General features: G+C 30.1%; 1 protein-coding gene across 3 annotated transcripts in view; it reads right to left on the bottom strand.

Moving 5' to 3' along the window:
• Positions 1-327: 327 nt before the first annotated feature.
• LOC134718692 (uncharacterized) overlaps positions 328-22,306 on the bottom strand; it is a 32,448-nt gene continuing 10,469 nt past the window's right edge. For all 3 annotated transcript variants that reach the window (XM_063581367.1, XM_063581359.1, XM_063581375.1), the window contains 19 exons: positions 21,854-22,024; positions 21,389-21,498; positions 20,581-20,668; positions 19,895-19,926; positions 19,405-19,496; positions 18,905-19,037; positions 18,447-18,524; positions 17,779-17,918; positions 17,073-17,248; positions 16,582-16,665; positions 13,400-13,557; positions 12,834-12,949; positions 10,964-11,165; positions 9,934-9,993; positions 6,425-6,587; positions 5,977-6,037; positions 5,139-5,242; positions 3,104-3,180; positions 328-2,804 (listed from right to left, as the gene is read on the bottom strand). In XM_063581367.1, coding sequence (XP_063437437.1) covers positions 2,784-2,804; positions 3,104-3,180; positions 5,139-5,242; positions 5,977-6,037; positions 6,425-6,587; positions 9,934-9,993; positions 10,964-11,165; positions 12,834-12,949; positions 13,400-13,557; positions 16,582-16,665; positions 17,073-17,248; positions 17,779-17,918; positions 18,447-18,524; positions 18,905-19,037; positions 19,405-19,496; positions 19,895-19,926; positions 20,581-20,668; positions 21,389-21,498; positions 21,854-22,024 — 2,066 coding nt within the window. In that variant the 3' untranslated portion in view covers positions 328-2,783. The remainder of the gene's footprint in view (positions 2,805-3,103; positions 3,181-5,138; positions 5,243-5,976; positions 6,038-6,424; positions 6,588-9,933; positions 9,994-10,963; positions 11,166-12,833; positions 12,950-13,399; positions 13,558-16,581; positions 16,666-17,072; positions 17,249-17,778; positions 17,919-18,446; positions 18,525-18,904; positions 19,038-19,404; positions 19,497-19,894; positions 19,927-20,580; positions 20,669-21,388; positions 21,499-21,853; positions 22,025-22,306) is intronic.

Raw genomic sequence — 22,306 nt, 5'->3', positions numbered from 1 at the left:
CGAACCCCTTCTCCTTAATTTTATGTGGTAACTAACAAATTGCCTGTTAAAACGTTTAAACCTGCTGAATTTTATGCACCTTAGTCAGGAGCCTATTGTTCAGTGGTGATGTTTGTTGGTGTGATTCATAAGTGGTTCTCGTTTTTTTATAAAGATTGTAGTTTTGCTGTTTCAAATTGTTTAACACTAGTCATTTTGGAAGTACTTTGACAAATAATTGTTATCTTTTATACAATGACTATGAAGAGAGTTGTCTCATTAGGCAATCATACCTTATCTTCTTATCTATATGAAACTGTCAAGTTTAAAGCTAGTAATAATGAAACATCAAGTGTATGAAGGCTTTATTCTATCATACTATCACATATTGCAATTGGAAAGTAAATAATAGTTAGGATTGCAGATATTCAGAATGGCAAGGCACAGTACAGAAAAGTATTGAAAATAGAATCTGTTTATATGTTATAAACACTTTGCAGATACTCTATTTAGACATGCAGTTTAAAAAAAATCATAATGGCAATCAATGTAGAAACTCTGAATTGGATATAAAAATACATAGATAAATTCCTTGCTATCAAAAATATTCAAAGTTAATGGCTTACATTCTATCAAAATATTCAAAGATCAGGACTGAAAATATTTTTTTCTGTCAGATTCAAAGTTTTCTGGTATAAAATCAACCAATCAACTGCTGAACTAGCAGACTAAAGTATCATTTAAAAAAAATGATAAAAACAAAATTAAAAGAAAATATCAATGTTCATGCAATATTAAATGAACGTTTGATATATCTGTTTCTTTGCATATCACACTCTATAATTACTTTTTATATTCATATTTTGATTTTGCCTTTCAAACTTAGTTTGTTTAAACCATGTTTCATGTTTTATATGTTTGTTGATTTATCCAGCATGAATCTAGCAGCTCTATATATATTGCAAATTGTATGATTAGTGTTACACTTGTAGAGAATTCGGTCATTCCTTTATTATGCTTAAATATATAGGAATAAATAAACACTGCTTAATTGTTATCAATATAAATATAGAAAATCCATCTACAGTTTTGTCATACATAACACCACCTATATTTGGAACTTATGCATCAGTAGTAAGAAACACTAAATTTAACATTCTGAAAATCTCAAAATTTAAGAAAATTTCAGTTTACTTTAACAGTAAATAGGTTTCTTAGAGATTGATAAAAAAAAAGTTTAATATTTGTTCATTATTTAAAAAATAAATATTAGAGTAAAATGGTATGTTTGGAATGTTATTAGTAAAACTATGTAGTTTATAAATAGACCACATTCGGGGGGAAAAATATAGTCATGCGGAGGAAACAAAGTGTATGAACAAACATAAAATAAATATATTTCTATCAAAATGTATCAATAAATTATGAACAAATTAAAGTATATATAACAACCATTAAAATACAGAAAGACACCATGTAAAAAGGATATCACATTATCAAACATTAGAGATTTGTACAATATAAGATTGATAATAAATATAAAACAAATTAGAGACAGCAAGTCAATAGCAGAAATATAAAAAACCCATTTAAAAGTCATTTTCTTTTTGTTGTCATAAACCGTAAAGATATCCAATAAAAAGCATTTTAGTTCTGAATAACATTGTATTGCAAATGCACATACCTATAGAAAAACTATGATTAGTATAGCTCAAATGATTATTAGTTTGTACAAAATAAAGTACATTCTTTATTGCTAAAAATATACACCTTTAATGACAAATTAAAAATATATTAACCTTAACTACAATAGCAATTAAAGTCAAATTAAATCATTCGATTTATATTCTAGAAATCAAAAATTTTATTTTTCTCTACCTTCTGCTGTAATACAAATTGATTAAGAACAAAAGATATCATTTCTTTATGCCATTCAATCTTTCTATCAAAATTTCCTAAGTTTTCATAGGAAATATCAAATTAACCTTGTTTATTGATTGTTGCATGCTTAACATTGGCAAATATTTCATGCATGTTCAGGAAGACCTATATGACTTTTTCATATAAAACCTCTATTTGCACCACCTAATGGGGGTCTGTACCATTGAACGATTTTCTTTATGTGGTAAAAACATCTCATGTAACTTAATTTGTCTAAAATATAAAATTAAATGGAAAACTAAATTCTATAGCACCAACTTCTACCAGAACAGATGACTATCTACAAAGAGTTATGGTGATTATATACATTTATCAATATTGGCACTATATCTATCTTTTCTTCCATCATGATTTTCAACAAATACATTGCTTCTGCAATGGACAAATCAACACTATGTTTTTATATCTAAAGTTTTCTCTATCACAAAAGTTTCTTCAAACATTTAGTTTGATTTTTAATAAATACATTGCTTCTGCTAAGGACGGATCAAAGCTATGTTAATATAGAAATAGCTAACAAATCTATTTTTAATTATTTACTGTTTGTAAAAAATCTTGATATCAATATCAATTTGCATGAAATTCTAAAACAAGTATAACATTATCAATAAAAACTAATCTATATAAAAGACATAAATGTTAATAAACTGCATGTATACTGCAAGTAATCAATTAATCTTATTTCCTGGCTCTACAGAACTTGTAGTTACTATTGGCCACAATTCCATGTCTGTAAAAAGCTCTTTAGTAGAGGGCTGTGACCAATAAGCTAATTTCATTACTACGAAATACATGTATCTATTTTGATGTCTTTATGGCATGAAAGTCTCTTTCTTTGACAGATAGAAATGTTTGACTGAGTATTAACATTCTGTAGTAGGATCCTGAAATAAACATGAAATATACATCAGTATGATTTATAAGTTACCCATGATTTAAGTTACCATGAATAAATTTTAATTTTATAAACACCAACTTTGTAATTTATACAAATATGTAAAACAAATAAATATAGAAGGCAGTAAATCTTTTACCTTGAAATCAGATACATTTTTTTCAAATGAAGAAACTAATTCTATTTTTTCTAGTTTCTGATTCTAACTGGCAATTTTTCTTCCATGACATATTTTGATGATAACAAATGTTTAGAAGGGATAAATTAATTTGTAAGCTGTATATTTACCTGACCACTTGATGTAAATCTAGGTGTTGATACATCTACCACTGGTCCAGTACTCCATACTTGTGGCGTTGAGACACCTACAATTGAGAAGAATATCATAGATTCAAACAAGATTTAAAATACAATTTTAATCTGGTTAATGTAGGTTATATGAAATGAATACTAATCTAATCTTTAGAAAAACTTATTTTTACACAATTATGCAAAAGCAAAAAAACTGCAACGTAAAAAGTAGGGATGTCAACAAGTACTCCTTACTCCAGTATAGCTCAGTTTATTAAAATGATACTACAAACTGTTTCCTGTTAGAATGTTGTTACTTAAGTTTCAACAAAAATATTTTCATCAAGAGTGCAGGAAATTATATATTAATCAAAAATAAGAATTAAAATATGATTTGTATATAATTGTTTAACTGTCATTTGAAACTAATCTCCAAACAGAGGTACATGTAGGATATATGAACACGAGCATTTTTCCAATTTTTAACTAACTTAGGCACTGCCCCACTTCTGTACCGTCAGAAAATATATATTTTCATCAGCAGAACTCTTAGTTGCCTATTAAATTTTAAAAATCACTACGTCCCAGAAAAAGTTGACTTAATAAGAACAATTTTATTGCGCCCTGTATCAATCCTCAGAAAATGATTAATGATATCTAATCATCATCCCTTTGTTTATCATTAAATGTGTTTTTTTTAGTTCCCAAATAGTGTCACTCAGTGATTGAGCAATAATTGATGTATAGATATTAATTAATTACTTGTTAAGGTTATTACCAGTTTAAATAATTAGTACATGTAGTAAAAGAGCTATTATGGTTTAAGATACCTTGGTCATAGCGTTGAGGGTGTTACGATCATATTATGACATCAACCCACAATACATAAAATGGGAAAAGATGTTTTATCAAGCCAGTAATTGAGTATCACTATGTAAGTCCAACGAGTACTCAAGGAGTAAATCTCCATAGAGTTGACATCCCTAGTAAAAAGTAATGCAGAGCAGATTCTGGAGTTTTTAACTGCTTCCAAATATAAGCAGTGCTCAAACTAGAAATTGAAAGGGGAAGGGTGACAGTGGAGGGCAGGGCACTTTTTTAAGGATATGAAAAGGTACTGCTTATTTTTTGGGTCTACAGCGTTTCTAAGAGCTTGCATTGGTGTTTTTTTACTGAATGTGTTGGCAAAAAAGATGCATAAGTTTATTATTTATTCTATAAAATTTGCATTAGACACATATACACACACAAAAAACAAAAAAACAACTAAATATATCATATTTAAGCATACATGTGACAGAGTTGTCTTGTCACAAATGGAGATTTGAAAAGTTTAAGCTAGAGTTTGGCCTTCCAAACTATTTTTTTTCATTGACAGTGTTAAGGATTTATATAGTTATAGTATAGTTAAACTACACATTCCCAATTATTGTTAGATTACAGCATAATAATTAAATCTGAACAAGGTTACATTTTTAAGCTGAACTTTTATTAAATATAAAACTATTTTCCATAGCTTTAAACCTGATTCTTTTGATCTACAATGCAATTATTAATTTAAATATATTAGTGTCATCTTATTGTCCATATATATTAAGTTTTTCTACAAGACAACTTCTATTTACGGCTAATGAGACCACTGATAAGTATCACAAAAAAAACCTGCTGAATCACAGGCATGTAAATTGAGCCATTGTGTTATATATATTTTCAAAATTCACAATGCCAATTTTGATACACAGAATGATTGTTGATCATAATTAAAGGCTGTACGGTAACCAATAGTTGTTAACTTTGATGTCATTTAATTTATTGAAATTTATTGATCTCTGGTGGAGAGCTATCTCATTGGCAGTCATACCCTAACTTTTTATGTTACACATCTAGAAATCACTATTTGCCTGAGGTTCAATTGCTCTATTCCATTGTCATGGGCTCAATCTAGGTAGTTTTAGTTATATCTTTTTTTTTTTTATCTTAGAATGTTGTAGTGCCAGTTACACCTCTCCTATAATCATAATTGTATTATTACCTGATGTACGGGTTACCTCCCATGCACTTCCATCAACCACTGAAGATGGCGTCCTACTTCGTCTCTGGCCTCCTTTCTTTTTTGGCTTAGATCTAGGCTTTGACCTGTACAGAATATACATGATTTAAAATAGTTGCAAACATGATTGATTAAAATAGAACATCAAGTTATGATAATATTCAAAGTCATACAATACTATAGATGGGGCAGATAATAATTCATCAAAGTTTTAGTTTGATAATAATATACATGGAAACTTCCAAGAAAACACACATTAGACATCAACTTTACAACTACCAGTTTACTCATTGCTAATGTAATTACTAGCCAGTCAACACTGAGGTATTCAGTTCAACCGCCATTTGTGCAGGTGCACTCAACTCCAATCCTAATTGACCAGGATTGTCAAAGGTATGTGGTTTTCTCCTGTCACTCAAGCTTCCTCCACCAATGAATACTTGTCACCACGAAATAGCCAAAAAACCAGTGCTTAAAACTGGTGTTAAAACACAAAAAATCTAAATCAAACCTTATGGCAGAAGTGTTGAAATATGAAATTTGGGTATGTTTATCTTTCATATTTAGACAGAGCATATTAAAATTGATTGTGTGTCAAATTATATATCTTCCCTGAATCCTTTATCCATAGTTAACCTATTTAACCTGCTACAAAGTTTATTTAATTTAAGCTATTTAATGCTGAACATTTATTCCATTTTGAATTATTTCAGGTGTTTTCATCTTGAATCAACATAACATTTGAAACTCATTTGTTTCAATTGAAATTAATGACAAATCATACTGTGTATCTATGGAGGACTAAGGCAGAGAACTTTACCTTCTTGGAGGTGAATCATCATCTCCCCCTTCATCTCCATCATCATCATCTTCTGAGTCATCTACAATCAGAAAAATAAATCATACAAAATGTGGTTTTATGAAAATAAATTTTTAAAACAAAACAGTAAATGTTGGTTCATTTTGAGATTCCATTAAGACCACACTAATTAAATTAGCTGCCCTCTTGAATCTAGGTATAAGACAGGAAAATTTCCCTAATGCAGCTTTATGTTTTAATATTTTCAACATAAAAAAATGGCAACAATCTAATTCTTTTCTTTAATCAATTGTTTTATTTGGGTGAGGATGTGTTATACTATTATAATATATATTGGACATTTCAAGGTTTTTGAATCAAACGTGGCAGTAATTATTGAAAAAGAGGTGATTATCTTTTTGATAATAGATTTCAAGGAGTACCAGTCATACCAATCTTGACCACATACCTTGTCCAGTCATTCTGAGTAGTAATCTCTTTATAGCTTTAACAGAATCCATCATGTCATCCTGTCTGAGTGATAGGTCTCGGATACCTTCACGTAAAACCTCTACCTCATTCTCAAACTTCTCTACAGAGACGGTCTGACCATTAGATTCTGAATCTTCATCCTTAAATACAAATATAAAACTTAAGACATGTCCAATCTACTAAACACTGTGTTTGTATTGTTATCAATACACACAAAAACAAACTTTACATAAACAGAATTTTTTTTTACTACTGGTAAAAACTGTCCTAAAATATTCAAGCAAAGGTTTTAATGATAAAAATAAAAGATTAACATAATTTAAAAGTATGTTCTATAAAAAGTAATGTCTAGTTATTATTGCTTATCTAGGGGTTACCAGGTAAATCTATACAAATGATCCAAATGTGATGATACATGCAATGTGTGAAATCCATGAAACTTTGTGTGCATCTAAAAAAAACATCATACTGGTGCTTTACCTGACAATAAAACTATCCAGTGTATATAAAAGTATGTGCACATGTAGTTATCCCAATAATCACATAATGTTTTATGAGCATATTTCTATCTCCAATCTTTCTCAATTCATGTTAATCTAAACAAACAAGCTAATGCTACTTGGTACATCACTGTGAACATTTCAAATATAAACTTAAACACTGAGAGCATTGTAGATACATGCTTAAACACTGAGAGCATTGTAGATGACTGCTTAAACACAAAGAGCATTGTAGATGACTGCTTAAACACAAAGAGCATTGTAGATGACTGCTTAAACACTGAAAGCATTGTAGATGACTGCTTAAACACAAAGAGCATTGTAGATGACTGCTTAAACACAGAGCATTGTAGATTAATGCTTAAACACTGAGAGCATTGTAGATAAATGCTTAAATATTGAGAGCACTGTAGATAAATGCTTAAATACTGATAGCATTATAGATTAATGCTTAAATACTGAGAGAATTATAAATTAATGCTTTTAAAACTACTGAGAGCATTGTAGATACATGCTTAAACACTGAGAACATTGTAGATACATGCTTAAACACTGAGAGCATTGTAGATGACTGCTTAAACACAGAGCATTGTAGATGACTGCTTAAACACAGAGCATTGTAGATTAATGCTTAAACACAAAGAGCATTGTAGATGACTGCTTAAACACAGAGCATTGTAGATTAATGCTTAAACACTGAGAGCATTGTAGATGACTGCTTAAACACAGAGCATTGTAGATGACTGCTTAAACACAGAGCATTGTAGATTAATGCTTAAACACTAAGAGCATTGTAGATAAATGCTTAAATATTGAGAGCATTATAGATTAATGCTTAAATACTGAGAGAATTATAAATTAATGTTTAAATACTGAGAGCATTGTAGATAAATGCTTAAATACTGAGAGCATTGTTGATTAATGCTTAAATACTGAGAGCATTATATATTAATGCTTAAATACTGAGACTATTGAATACATGTACTTTAACACCGAAAAGATTAAAAATCTATACTTGAACACTGAGAATATGACAAATGTTTACTTAAACACAGAGAACATTGAAGATGTATAGTTAAACACTTGAGAACATTGAAGATGTATAGTTAAACACTTGAGAACATTGTTTATGTATACCCTTTTATACTGAGAACATTTCAGATGCATATCTAAACACTGAGAAGATTATAGATGCATACTTAAACATAACATTACAGATCTATACTTGAACATTAAGAGGATTACAGATCTAAACTTGAACACTGAGAACATGACAAATGTTATCTTGAACACTGAGAACATTTCAGATGTATACTTAAACACTGAGAACATTACAGATGTATACTTGAACACTGAAAACATTCAAGATGTATACTTGAACACTGAGAACATTACAGATGTATACTTAAACACTGAGAACATTTCAGATGTATACTTAAACACTGAGAACATTACATATGTATACTTGAACACTGAGAACATTCAAGATGTATACTTGAACACTGAGAATATTACAGATGTATACTTGAACACTGAGAACATAACACAGATGTATACTTGAACACTGAGAACATTACAGATGTATATTTGAACACTGAGAACATTACAGATGTATATTTGAACACTGAGAACATTACAGATGTATACTTAAACACTGAGAATATAACAGATGTAGACCTGAACACTGAGAACATTCAAGATGTATAATTGAACACTGAAAACATTACAGATATATACTTAACACTGAAAATATTACAGATGTATATATGAACACTTAGAACATTTCAGATGTATACTTGTACACTGAGAACATTTCAGATGTATACTTGAACACAGAACATTTCAGATGTATACTTGTCACTGAGAACATTACAGATGCATACTTAAACACTGAGAAGATTGCAAATGTAAACTTTTAAAACACTCAGAACATTGTAGATAAAAACTTATACACTGAGAACATGACAGACATATACTAACAGTTCAGTCAGCATGCCTGTTGAAAACTATCTAGCAAAGTTGTTATAATATGTGTATGAATATAAACCAGCATCAAAACTGTTCATTTCAAAATTTGAAAATATATTATAAAGATAATAATCTTTTCACTATTCATGTATTAATTTTTTGCAATCAGTTTAAAATTCTACTATTTCCCACGGAACAAATTCTAAAATTTTCTTTATTAAGTAATATCCTTCATACGACTGATTTCATTTAGTAGCTCAAATTAATGATTAATTTGGCACATATAAATAATCAGAGTCCAATTTAAGCAATAAAATAAAACTATTACCATGTTTAACTATGCGTAGAAAATAAAAAAGCAAAAAACAAGAAATAAAGCTTGTTCCTATCTGTTCTTTCCATGTGTTGATATGCTGAAAAACCCAGGTCAAAGCAAACTTATTAACACTCGTGTCCTATTCTTTGGTGGTTAGTTCTCTTATTGGCTATCATACCACATCTCGTTATTTGTTTATTTTCTAGCTGTAAAGATTGTAGTACAAATGCTTTTTTTTTTTAGAACTGTAATGAGCTATTTCTATTTTAGCAATAGAGAAGTTTGGCACTGCATAAGTGTGACTTATTCTAAATTTGATATTGTCATAATGCTTGTCTTTAGCAGTAAAACTGGTATCATTAATTTCAATATGAAGTTGGAGAATATGGTATGATTAATTTGAATGTATACAATAATGGCATGTCTGTGACAGATATAACATTTCAGAATTAAAATTTCCATACCAATAAAAATTAAAAGAGTGAAGAAAATTACAAATTTCACAAATTCTCCTTTCATATTTGCTCCATCAGCAAAACATTAATTAAATGTTAACTAAAATATTTATATAAAAGAAAATACAAGAAGTAAGCAAAGGTCTCATAAAATTCAAGCAGTGGTAAATATTAACATAAAATATAGATTAGTAATATGCAATAATTTACATTTCATGGAGGAATATAAATAAACATAAATGGCTACCTTTTGACCGGATGGCTTAAAGTTTTCACTCCATTTCTCTTCTAAATCATCCAATTGTTCCTATATAGAAATTGTTAGAAAAAAGATACAACTTTAGTTTATGTATATCTAGGAAATTAATAACATGTGAATTATGGTAGGTCAAGTTTATTGATTCAGACAAACAGGTTTAGATTACCAGTCCATTAAACCGTCAAAAATTGTTAACGTCTTAACCAGGAATGCCAACAAAGCATTTTTTTTTTAAATAAAAAAGATAGACATATCATTAACAGACCACAAGTAAAGTAAAGGGCCTATTATGCTTCCCTCAGTTACACCACAAGTAATATTCATAAGATCAAATTCAATCCTATTTATGCTAGCAAGTTGATCTGTGCTGAATTGTTAGGACTCAAATTATTTGACATTTTTTATGCCAATGTGTTTTAACATTTTAAAACAATTAAAAAAAAATCAAGCAAAGGTTCATGTACATCTAAGAACTCACTAAGAATAAAAGCACATTTCATGTAAAAAATATACTTTTTCAGACAAACAGATTCAAACTATCAGCCCATCAAAACTGTCAAAGTTCTTTTCATTTTCTACTCTTATTTACATTTCATAGTCCATAATCAGTGCAAAAAAATTGAAAGTATTCAAGGACTGTTAATATCTCAGAAATAATAAATGAAGCCACATATATACATGCTAGGGGGTTGTGATCAAAGTTACATGTTTAACCCCATCACATTCTGTATGTATGTGCCTGTCCCAAGTCAGGAGCCTGTAATTCAGTGGTAGTTGTTTGTTTATGTATTACATATCTGTTTTTCGTTTATTTTTTGTACATAAATAAGGCCAAGTTTTCTTGTTTGAATTGTTTTGCATTGTCATTTCAGGGTCTTTTACAGCTGATTATGCGGTATGGGCTTTGTTCATTGTTTAAGGCTGTACGATGACCTATAGTCGTTAATTTCTGTGCCATTTGGTCTCTTGTGGAGAGTTGTCTCATCATACCACATCTTCTTTTTTTGTTATAACATACCTTTATCTGAATTGTGACCTTTGTCAGATCCTCTCCATCAGCATCTGTCATATCATCATCATAATATTGTTTGAGAGGTGAACAATCATCAGTTATATAGGTGAGAAATTTATCTCTACTATTGTGAGACATGCCTTCCCAGAAACTAATGATGGACTGAGCTTTCTGCATCATAGCATTTGCCTGGGCATTATCATATACTCTGCAAATAATCAAGAAATGAAACTGACAAAACCTGGTTATTTGAGAAAAGCTGACTTTAAATACAAAACCAGGAAGCAGCGTCTATGATATGAGCAAATATCGAAAAATTCCTATTACATATTTTTTGGCAGGATGTCAACAGTTTTTTTTACAGTTTCCTGACCTTGAAACATTCTATTTGTTGAAACATATGAAATGACTAAATAGCAGTCTTTTTAATTTTTAAAGGAATTTTGTTTCCATAAACTTAATACAATCTGATACTGTATAGTAGATAATTTTTGCGGGTGTTAAATTCGCAATTAAGGGGCAACAAAGAATACGAAAAATTTTGGAGGTTTTTATTTTGGTTCATTCTTAGGTCCCAATTAAATATTTTGGCGGATACTGTAATTGATTCATATAAAATATTGAATAAACTAAGAAGCAAGTTAATTGATTTGTTTTCCTAAATGACGTCCTATTTATTGATCTTGACTGGAACTTTGATGTACTTACTTATTAGGTAATAAAATTATCAAGACTGATTTACAACTCATATGTTTATTGACACTAATTAATAAAGATTTACACACATGACTGTCATTTTATAAAATACATGTATGTTCAATGCCCTCTTTATTTATGTTGTTAAAACTGACCTACGGATTGATGCTTTAGCTATTAGAATGAAATGAAAGTATGCATTAATTTTTGTGATTTTCTTTCATCCGCCAAAATAAGCAAAAATAAACACCCAGCGAAAATAACCTGCTATACAGTACAGGCTTAATGAAAAAAATTTAATAAAGAAATATGGAAATATTTTGGCATGAATAAGCTGCATTCTGTGAAAAAAAGAAATCTGTATTATTAACCCACATCAAGTGAACATAAAATTTAAAAATTTCTGCAAAAAGAACTAGATGTGGCTAAGTATCCACAAATAAGTTAATATCTTTAAATGGAAAATAATACATGTGTTCATCTACCAAGTTTTGAAAGTGAGGTTGGTATATTACATTAAACTACGTAAGTTTAGTCAGAGATTCATGATTATTTTTTTCGTTGTTATTGGTTTTGAACTAGCTGTCAGATAACTGCAAGTACTCTCCAATCTGTACTTAGTGTCTTTTTTGTTGTTGTTAGGGGTGAAGGATGAGATATACCCTGCCACATACAGTATTGTTTTTGTTAGATGCTTTTGTTTGTATCAATCTGATAAGTTTGGCCTTTTTCAACTGATTTATAGTTTGTTCTTATGTTGTGCTGTTACACCACTGACCCAGGTTATGGAGAGGGTTGACAGTTCACAGACATCTTTAATCCCACAACATTCTTTATGTGCCTGTCCTAAGTCCAGAACCTGCAGTTCAGTGGATGTCATTAGTTCTTTTATTTTTCATATATTATTTTGTTATAAATTACAGTTAGTTTTTTTAATTGAATAGGTTTATATTTTTCTCATTGTTGAAGGTAGTACAGTTGTCTATCATTTCTTACATCCACTTCATTTGAACTTTGGTGGATAGTTGTCTCATTACCTCTAGTACAATTGTTTTTGTTTCCATACGTAGAATATCTTGTACAAGGATAGGCCTGACATGAAAATAAAAGAAAGACAACCTTAACAATACAAATTTTAACTTAAATCAAATGAATCAGTCTTTAAAAATATCTCACTTACCTTTGAAATGTGTCTGATAACAAGGCTATGAAGAGATTGAGACATAAAACAGCTGACAGGGCTAACCAAAGACCAACCAATAGTCTGGCCATTAAAGGATCAACTGTTAACATATTCTACAAAATTTATAAATTTAATTATCATAATAGGATTTTAACATATAAATGATGCAAAATGTTATTTTCCTAATAAGATGGAAATTATTGGTAATGAATATCTTAAGTAATTTTGTTTCCATTCGATGTTACGACAAATACATGGTTCCAATTTAAAACCAGTCTTTCAGATAGTTTAAACATGTCTCTTTGAAAAGTTTATGCTGTTTAAAAATGGTCTTAGATAGCTTCAACTGGTTTGTAAGATTGACATCTCATATCTCTTCTTATTCATATTTAGATAAACAAATGCTTTCTTTTTTTAGTTTTACATTTCTAGGCTTTTTATAGCAGACTATACAGTATGGGCTTTTCTCATTGTTAAAGGCTGTACATGGACCTATAGTTGATAAGTTCTGTGTCATTTTGTTTCTTGTGAAAAAAAATTTACAGTTAAAATCATTTACTTACATCAAAATCATAATCATCCACCATAGTTAATCTAAACAAACTGAAGAGGGCGCTGTTGAAGTCTTCGTATCCTGACACAGTAATATTATCAGCTTTTACAGCACCATTTCCTGAATAAGCTACTTTATCTCCACCAAATATCATGTAGAATGCAAACACTGAAATTATTATTAATATGTTTATCAATTAGTCAACTATAGAATGAATAACAAGTAAACAAATAAATGTTTGAATGTACAGGTAAGGCCACACCAATTTAATTTCTTGTTCTATGGATTATTTTACTCCAAAAAATTGAGGCGAGCAGGTGATTTGAAAATTATAATAAAAAAATATTTAATTTGCAAATTTTTGAGACGCAGCTTGAAAAGTAAAGGCTATGGATTATATTTTTTTCTGTAAAATAGTAGATTTTGATAATATTAAAACTAGATTTATCACTTGTACTCTGACATTTCTTTAATTTATGAATTATTTTTTCCCTGTTCACCAAGAAATTATTGAATAATTAAATCTGGTCTATGTATGTGTGACTGACAATGAGACAATTCTCCATCCAAATCATAATCTGGTGCAGAACAATCCCTTAATGTTATGAATATCCCTTTTATGTGGGGTCAATATAACTTATAATATATTCTTTTGTAAAAAACACTTTTTTAGTACAAAAGGGCTAATATTTTCCCAAAAAACTATATATCTATCTGGTATTAAATGGTCAAAACATGTCCAAGAATTTTGTAATATTCCTGGACTTTAACCATATTAACACATTAACTTTAACAGTTTAATATTATTCAAAATAAGTGGAACCCTCATTTAGAAAAGTTGTTTTTAAAATATGATGTATTTCTCCTCTTTATGAGTAAAAAATTCTAAGTTTTCAAAGGTTTTGTAAAGTAGCACTATATAAATCCTTGGTAATTTTATTTTCATATCTACAACAGTAAAATGACCCCTTTTCTGAGGGAAGATTGTTCCCAACCTGATAATAACAAACACAGGTCAAAGACTCAAAGTACAGCCTTTTACACAGGGCTTTGATCCAGACCAAACAGCAAGCTATAAGGAACCCCAAAATTATTAGTAAAATTGAGAATGGAAATGGGGAATGTGTCAAAGAGACAACAACCCGACCAAATAAAAAACAACAACAGAAGGTCACCAACAGGTCTTCAATGTAGCGAGAAATTCCCGCACCCGGAGGCGTCCTTCAGCTGGCCCCTAAACAAATATATACAAGTTCAGTGATAATGAACGCCATACTAATTTCCAAATTGTACACAAGAAACTAATATAAAAATAATACAAGACTAACAAAGGCCAGAGGCTCCTGACTTGGGATAGGCGCAAAAATGCTGCGGGGTTAAACATGTTTGTGAGATCTCAACCCTCAATTCGAACAGGAAAACCAACAATCTCATTTATATATCCAAACAGGAAAATACCAATGATAATGAACAACATCAACAAATGATAAATGCTGAACGACAGGCTCCTGAATCAATCAGGACAGGTGGATAAACATGCAGTGGCTATGGATAGTTTTGTTTCGCCAGTATACAATATAATTGCAGTTGAAGGCAAATCCTTCAGAAGTTCTTTGTACTTTGTTCTAACAACGAACATTTTTTGATAGGAAATATAAGTAAGGGGTAGAAACCAGTGTTTTGTTCTGTACAGGTATTTCAGCTGTTATATATGTCATATATTTATATTTACTCAATCCCACTTGGGATAAATTGGTTTCATGCTGAAACAAATATTCTCATAGTTATTTACACAGTGTGGTTGGGTGTTTAAAATAGTTATATACAGGTAAGATTGTGATTTTAAAAACAAATGTTGATATCTTTGTATAATATTTGCAAAATAAACGGTGCGGGAAATGGACATGATTACATTTCCCAATGTGGGAAGCAGGAATATAAAAAATGATAAAAATGTTTTGAAAAAAATAAGTGCGGGCGGGTCCATCAAACAAGGAATTTAATTGGTGCAGCCTAACCCTGAAATAATATTGAACAAACTCTTATGTAAATGATACTTTTTAAGAAGCAGTTCTGTTTTGGGTCCTCTTCTTTCTTCAATTACAATTATATAGACTATGTCAATTTCTTTTAACAAGACAACTGATGTAGTTAGGTGACAATGATGTTGCATGTGTTGTTTATTTTTTATTTTCTCAAATCTCTTACATAATATATTTCAATGATTATAATACTGTGAACACAAGAATACAATATCATTTTGAAAAAGACTTGTTCGAATTAACCCTTACCATGCGGTGCCCGTCTTTTGATGGGCGGACCCTAATAACCGTTATTTGGCTTCAATGGCGTTCCATACTTTTAGAAGTCCACTTTATGATACTTATTTTAAAAGTTATGCATGTTCCGTCAACCTGAGGCTATCCATATTCACGTTTCTCATGAATAAGTAGCATTTTGAGCACAAATACGGACTTGGAAAATTGAAATTGGCTAAAACTCGGTTTTCTGGAGGGATAGGCTTCACATCTGTATCTTACACAAGAAGTTTAGAGGCATAAAACTGGCATAGATAGTGCAAACCTACAGCCATATAACTACTGATCATTATTATTATTGAAATACGCATAGGAAACAACTACTTCCGATTTTGGGTCCATTCGAAGTCAAAAATCGTGAAATTCGGTATTTTGGGTCCAAATGACCTTCTGTAGACTGATGAATCAAGATCAGATTCACTCCGACCTAACAACTGTTGGGGTCAATTTGTTCACTAGGGTCCACTCTACACGCAGGCTACAGCTGGATACCTTAACCAGCAACCCTGGGTCTTCTGGGTCAAGAGAAGGGGTGAAAAATCGGCAAAATTGACGCTTTTTGCACCTGTTGACCCACTTTGGGGCAAATTCCTGCCAAAAAATTATGTATTTTGAGTAAATCATTTAAAGTTTTCATCAATACCACAAGCCCAATGCAAGCTCATGTCATGGCACAACTCATGAAGAACATAAAAATTGCATAACCCTTATATAAATGACCTTTAATGAAATCCTTGAACTAAGTTGCATTTAAAAGTTACTTGTACTTGTCTGTCAGCTGCATGATCAAGCTAACAAGCTGACATACTCAGTCTCAAGAGCTTTTATCACCAGAAGTTTTTCAGATATCCAACTTTTCTATATTTTCACTTACCAAATGGGATGTAGAATTCCAGGTAAAGGAATGTAAATCTAACCAGATCTTTTAACATGTGTGTTAACATTACTATAAATGGACCTGTAAAATATCAAAACATGTGTCAAAACACTTGAAATAAAGATGAAAATAACACTATACTGTGGATTTATTATTATTTGTTGGATACTATTTTTCGTGGAATCCGTAATTACAGGTGATCCACATAATTAAATGTTCAACAAATAACCAATTTCCTATAGTCTTGTTGGCTCACTTTGGCAAAACTAGGAAATCAAATATCCACGAAAATTGGTAACAACAAAAATAAATGAATCCACAGCATATAGAACTTAAAGATGTTCAGTTTTAAAATTTTAGGATCAAGACTAGTAGAAAACTGATGAAATAAATTTGTGTCTTAATTTTAATACATTTTACTAAACATCAAACAATCTACATTAAAGTCAGTCAAAATTAATTGATTTTCATCAGTATTATAGGCTTACCAAGTAAAGAAAAGCATCTGACATTTTTCATGAGCCTGAGCCATAGTAATATGATAGTGACTGCCATCAGTCTTATGTGTGCTCTTGCTACACTTGTTTTGTGGTCCACGACATCAGCTATGTGAGTGGCAATACACACCATTAGAAACAAATAACATGTCCAATCAAATATGTTCCTGTCAAAATAAAATAGACATGTTTGGGGTTTTTTTTGTCACCCAATATATGTATCCAATATATTTTGTTCCATTATTTAGCATTTTATGTTATTTGTGTTTGCAGTATTATAAGTTTAATTTAGCCTTCCTGACAACGTACATGAGTGGATTATTTTCCGTTCTTAAAGTAAATTTGCTACCAAAGAGATACTCTTGAAACTACGGCCAGCATCTGCTGTCATTAGTTCTCTACCCTCCTATTCTTGGTACAAGACAGCACCTAAACTGGTACTGTTTGTCAACTTTTTCAAATACTTTTCCAACATTAAAACAATAGAAAATGATCTGGTTTTCAGTCTATTATGATCATTTAAAATAAAAGAATAAAGTTTGTAACATTAAGGATAGCAAACTGTACTCACTAGCTATAAATGTTTAACCCTACTGAACATTATGTTGCCAAGAGCAGCATAAATATCCCTCCTTGGTGCCAAATATAGTAGGTTCTTACGACCATATTTTGTAGAGATGTATATAAAATAATTTACCAAAAATCTGTGAAGTAAGATGGTCCTTTTTCCTTTAGGTCCTCTTTTTCTGATAGAAGAAAGAGTCTCTCTTCAGGCCATCGTTCATGGCAAAACTGCAAGTCTGCATCAATTTCTTTTGAGCGTGTTGATTCCCATAGCTAGAAGACATTAGAAGATAAGCTTTATATGCATGTCTGACGAAAAAAAGTCAATACTGGATTTTTTTTTTCATTACAATGCCTTAATATTGTACTGAAATAAAGGAATGTCCCTGTACTTTGTATTGTGTAACTTTTATGATCAAATTTTTATCTATGACCCCCAAACAAAAGTACAAAGTAAAGTCATCAACATAAGACGTAAAATCCGGGAAATATAACGTTATTAAAATGCACTATATTCCTAACAAATATGACATGAGTAAATTGTGCATACTACTGGCTACTTCTTTTTGTATTTTATTTTTTTACATCAATAGTACTACTTCTTTTTGTATTCAATTTTTAAATCAATAGTTATATATTCAAAGTTGACTTATTTACCATATTGCGTCATTAATAACAAGACTTTTAAATTTGAACATTATTATAATAATAATAAAAAAATCCTGTCAGAAATCAGAGGCGAATTTTTTTTTATTTCTTTTTTAAAATAATAACATTCTCCTTAATATATAATATACTTACATAGTTTTTCCGAAGAGATCTTTTATATTCTAAAACTTCTTCTATTATTTGCCAAGCTGTAAATCCTACTGCAGCAACCTATAAATGATATAAATACAATTACTTCAAACAAGATTGTAAGATTCCAATTTTGCTTTAATGCTCCAAGGTTAATAACAAATCTTGATTGAAATTTCATTTAATAAATTCATGATTTCATACTAATGATACAATGTGAGTATTATCAGGCATAAACAAATCTCTATCCGACTTAAACATTATAATTCAATTTATAAACATAAATAAGTTATGAATTTTAAAGATAAAAATATGAAATGTTGTATGATTTTCAATGTGGCATGGTTAAACAAGTTTGCTAGAATCAATCCTGCCCCTAACCTGTGTCAGACAGACCATACTTGTATACATTAAAGATAAGTCTATATACAAGGGATGTTTTATATATAATGGCTACTTACCCACAATACAACTCTATACCAATGATCTGGCATGGTATATATGTGTCGTTCATCAAATTCTATGAAGATACCAATTAATGACCATAAAAGGATGTACACAAAATTCAGGAATAAATTCAACCATGCTCTCCATCTAAACAGAACATTAATATTTATTTAGGTTATACCTTCTGAAATATAAATCTTTTAATTTTCCTGCAGTCACTGAATTGTAACCCCTATGTCTCCAATTCTAAGACTTTCTTCACAGTGAAATAGTAAAACTTTATCGAAAATCCCTTTTTGATTGGGTCAAGGTAAAACATTACAGCATGAAGGTGTCATGTTAAAAGAAAGATCATGCTCTACAGAGAATGCCAACTCTTAGAAGATCATTATACACTGTAATTTAAGAATTAATATTTTTTCTGAAAAATTTCTTTGAGAAATGGTTTTCTAAAATTCATAACAGCATTAATACATAAAAGTTTTTTTTTTTGTTATAATGTGAACATACAAACCTTGCAAATTTAACCCACTGTGTGTTAATCAGTTTTATAAATGTTTTATTCATCAATAAATCATACTGTTTATAGTTGACTGCTGCTCCTAACTGTAAGTAAATAAAGGTTATCCATGAACACATGTCATTCACTAAAGTTTTTTTGGAGATAAGACAAAAACAACTGTTTCTTAAGCAACTCCAATTAAAATGAAACCACCTTGATAAACAGCTAAGGTCCTAAATATGTCAAACTTGATATATCAAAATCAATCTTCTACTGCAGACAATAATGCATCTTTTTAAAGTTAGCCATCAGGTCTTTTCTACTAAAAGATAATTAACTGATTTAATAGGAAAACATAATATGGATAGTTTCCCTTGATATTAATTTATCTTTTCATTAATTCTTTTATGGTTCTAATAACCCATAACTAATTAACTTGAGTGCCTTCCAACCTCTAACCCACCCCCTTACAAATCAATTTTGGAACAAACCTAATACTTACAGGAGTAACAGCTACAAGGTCTTTGTCAACTTCTAAAATAAAAAAGAATCAAAATTATGATAAAGCTGCCCTTTTATGTGTCAATCTCAACTACAACTTCTATTAGGTCTGATGTTATGAATGTCTCAATAATTATTATTCTTGTTGATTTAAATCTAACTGTCAGATGCTTATTAATTGAATCATAGGCTGTTCTATTCATATATATAGCAAATCCATCTATTGTTTCTATCCAGTCAAATCATGCAAATATACTGTACAAAAAAGATTTTTTTTATTTTGATTTGATATTGATAACTATGGGTTCCTTTTTGCATAAGCATATACAAAGATTTGTTTAATATTTGTTTAAAAAACACATCCATTATTTCATATGTTTTTTTAAAGGGAAAAGAAAAAGCTCATTAACATGTTTTCATTTATAACAATCAATAAAAATAACCTTTAGAGCTTATTTCCTAATGCATGTATAGTAAGACTTCGGTTAGTTGCTTGTATATGGTACAATTATTTTTGGAATGACATCCAAATAAATTTAATTATCATATATATAAGTTTAACTATCAGTATCTTTATTGTTTGCAGAATCTGCAATGCAGATGTCAATCTCAATTACAATGCTGAAAAGTCTTACTCTATCGACATTAGAAAATTAACTCTAAATGTCAAATATATAGTAGTCTTACTTTTATCCTGAACCATGTGATGTAAATCAAAGTACTGCTTCCTGTTAGGCCTGTCACATGTCCAAAACTGGCTTAAAGCATCTTGCGCCTTGATTAATCAGAAATAAAATATATCAAATGTTTGTCTGGGAGTTATTTTAGTGTGAAAAAAATTATCTTAATTGTATAGAAAAAAAACAACATTACACAGTATTCTTTCTTAAATTTCCAACTCCCTCAGACAAAGTTAACCTCAGTTGGATTTTGCTATTCTCTTTAGGTCCCGTTTGTTCATAAAGCTCATTGTATATTCAAGTATCTATACATGACTATGGCTCTTAATGTTTAGGGTATAAACATTCCTGATGATGACTCTGGAACAAAGGACCCTCTACAGTTGAATAAATGATATGCAGTTATTTAGAATGTTTCACTTTAAAATGTTAACTGTGTGCATTTATTATTGCCATTTTTTAAGAGTCAATGCATGCTATAAGATATATGTTTTGCTACTAACCCCTAGACTTTTCCTGCCAACTTTTGAATAAAAATAAACAATGAAACAAAATAAAAAAATAACAATAAATGCAGAAGTGATGTCATTATACCACTATGAAATTTACTGACCCCCTACAGATTAATAAGGGTTTATAACATTTAACCAACCACATTGTTTCTAATTTACTGGAGGTGTACATGTGAAAAAGTAAAGAGTATTGAATATCAGAAGTAATTATTGTCATATCACCCAGTGACATGTTGTGCATTCATGAATATCTCCTAATATTTTTTGTTATTTCAGTACAAGATAAGCTGATTGAAAACTTACCACTGGAGGCATTTTAACAATCATCCAAGACAGACAAATTTGTCCACTGACATCTCGTGTTGTAGCAGATGCTTTGTTATTTAGTAAAATCTGAGCACTTTCACTTCTATCTGTAATATCAATAGAATAATTAGAAAAATTGAGAAAATGTTTGACTAAAGAAGAAAACTTAAAATTAATAATTAATTGAAAGTCACTGGACCTGGGAAGCAGGGGCTCAAAATAATCGTCAAATTAAAATGTACTGATAGTTATAAAACTTCATACAAAATAGCATTGATCTATGACAAGTTGTTTTTATCAAACTAACTAAAGTAGAAAACTTAACATTTTTTTACACTGACTTTCGTCACAGGCAACACAAACAAAAACACCACTGACAAGGTCCTTAATTTTATCATATTCTAACTGTGTTATTCGGCTTTCATTCAGTGTTTTACCCGTAACCCTTCAACATGTACTTACCCAATTGTGAAGCAACATATAGAGGTGTTCTTTTTCTGTAATCTAATACATCTTTACCATCAAACAAGCAGCCCCTTTTAATCAGAGTCTTTAAAGATTTGGCTGCATCATTTTTGGCTGCAAAATGGACAGGTGTCTGCAGCTCTCCTTTAGTTTTAGCTTCTTTTACAGCTATCAAGTAAAAAGATATGTGTAAATATTACCAGACCTTTTAATTCTTTGTCAAAATTCAAGTGCATTTGTCCCCTTTGTTAAATAAAAAGTTAAATAAAAAGGTTATTTAGACAATGTACATCACAAATAGGCTTTGCAAATATCAGAAATCTTTTTTTTTTTTAAATTCAGATCTTTCAAAATAAATAAAGTTATCTGTATTCTGCTTTAGTTCACTCCTTCAGAAAACAGACTGTGACAGCATAAATGTTAGTTATTTTTCTTCAACTGTTTTCTTAA

This window comes from Mytilus trossulus, chromosome 1 (assembly GCF_036588685.1).
Source record: "Mytilus trossulus isolate FHL-02 chromosome 1, PNRI_Mtr1.1.1.hap1, whole genome shotgun sequence".
Classification (NCBI taxonomy): Eukaryota; Metazoa; Mollusca; class Bivalvia; order Mytilida; family Mytilidae; genus Mytilus; species Mytilus trossulus.
The sequence above is the reverse complement of the archived record's forward strand: the minus strand, read 5'-3'. Positions and strand labels throughout refer to the sequence as shown.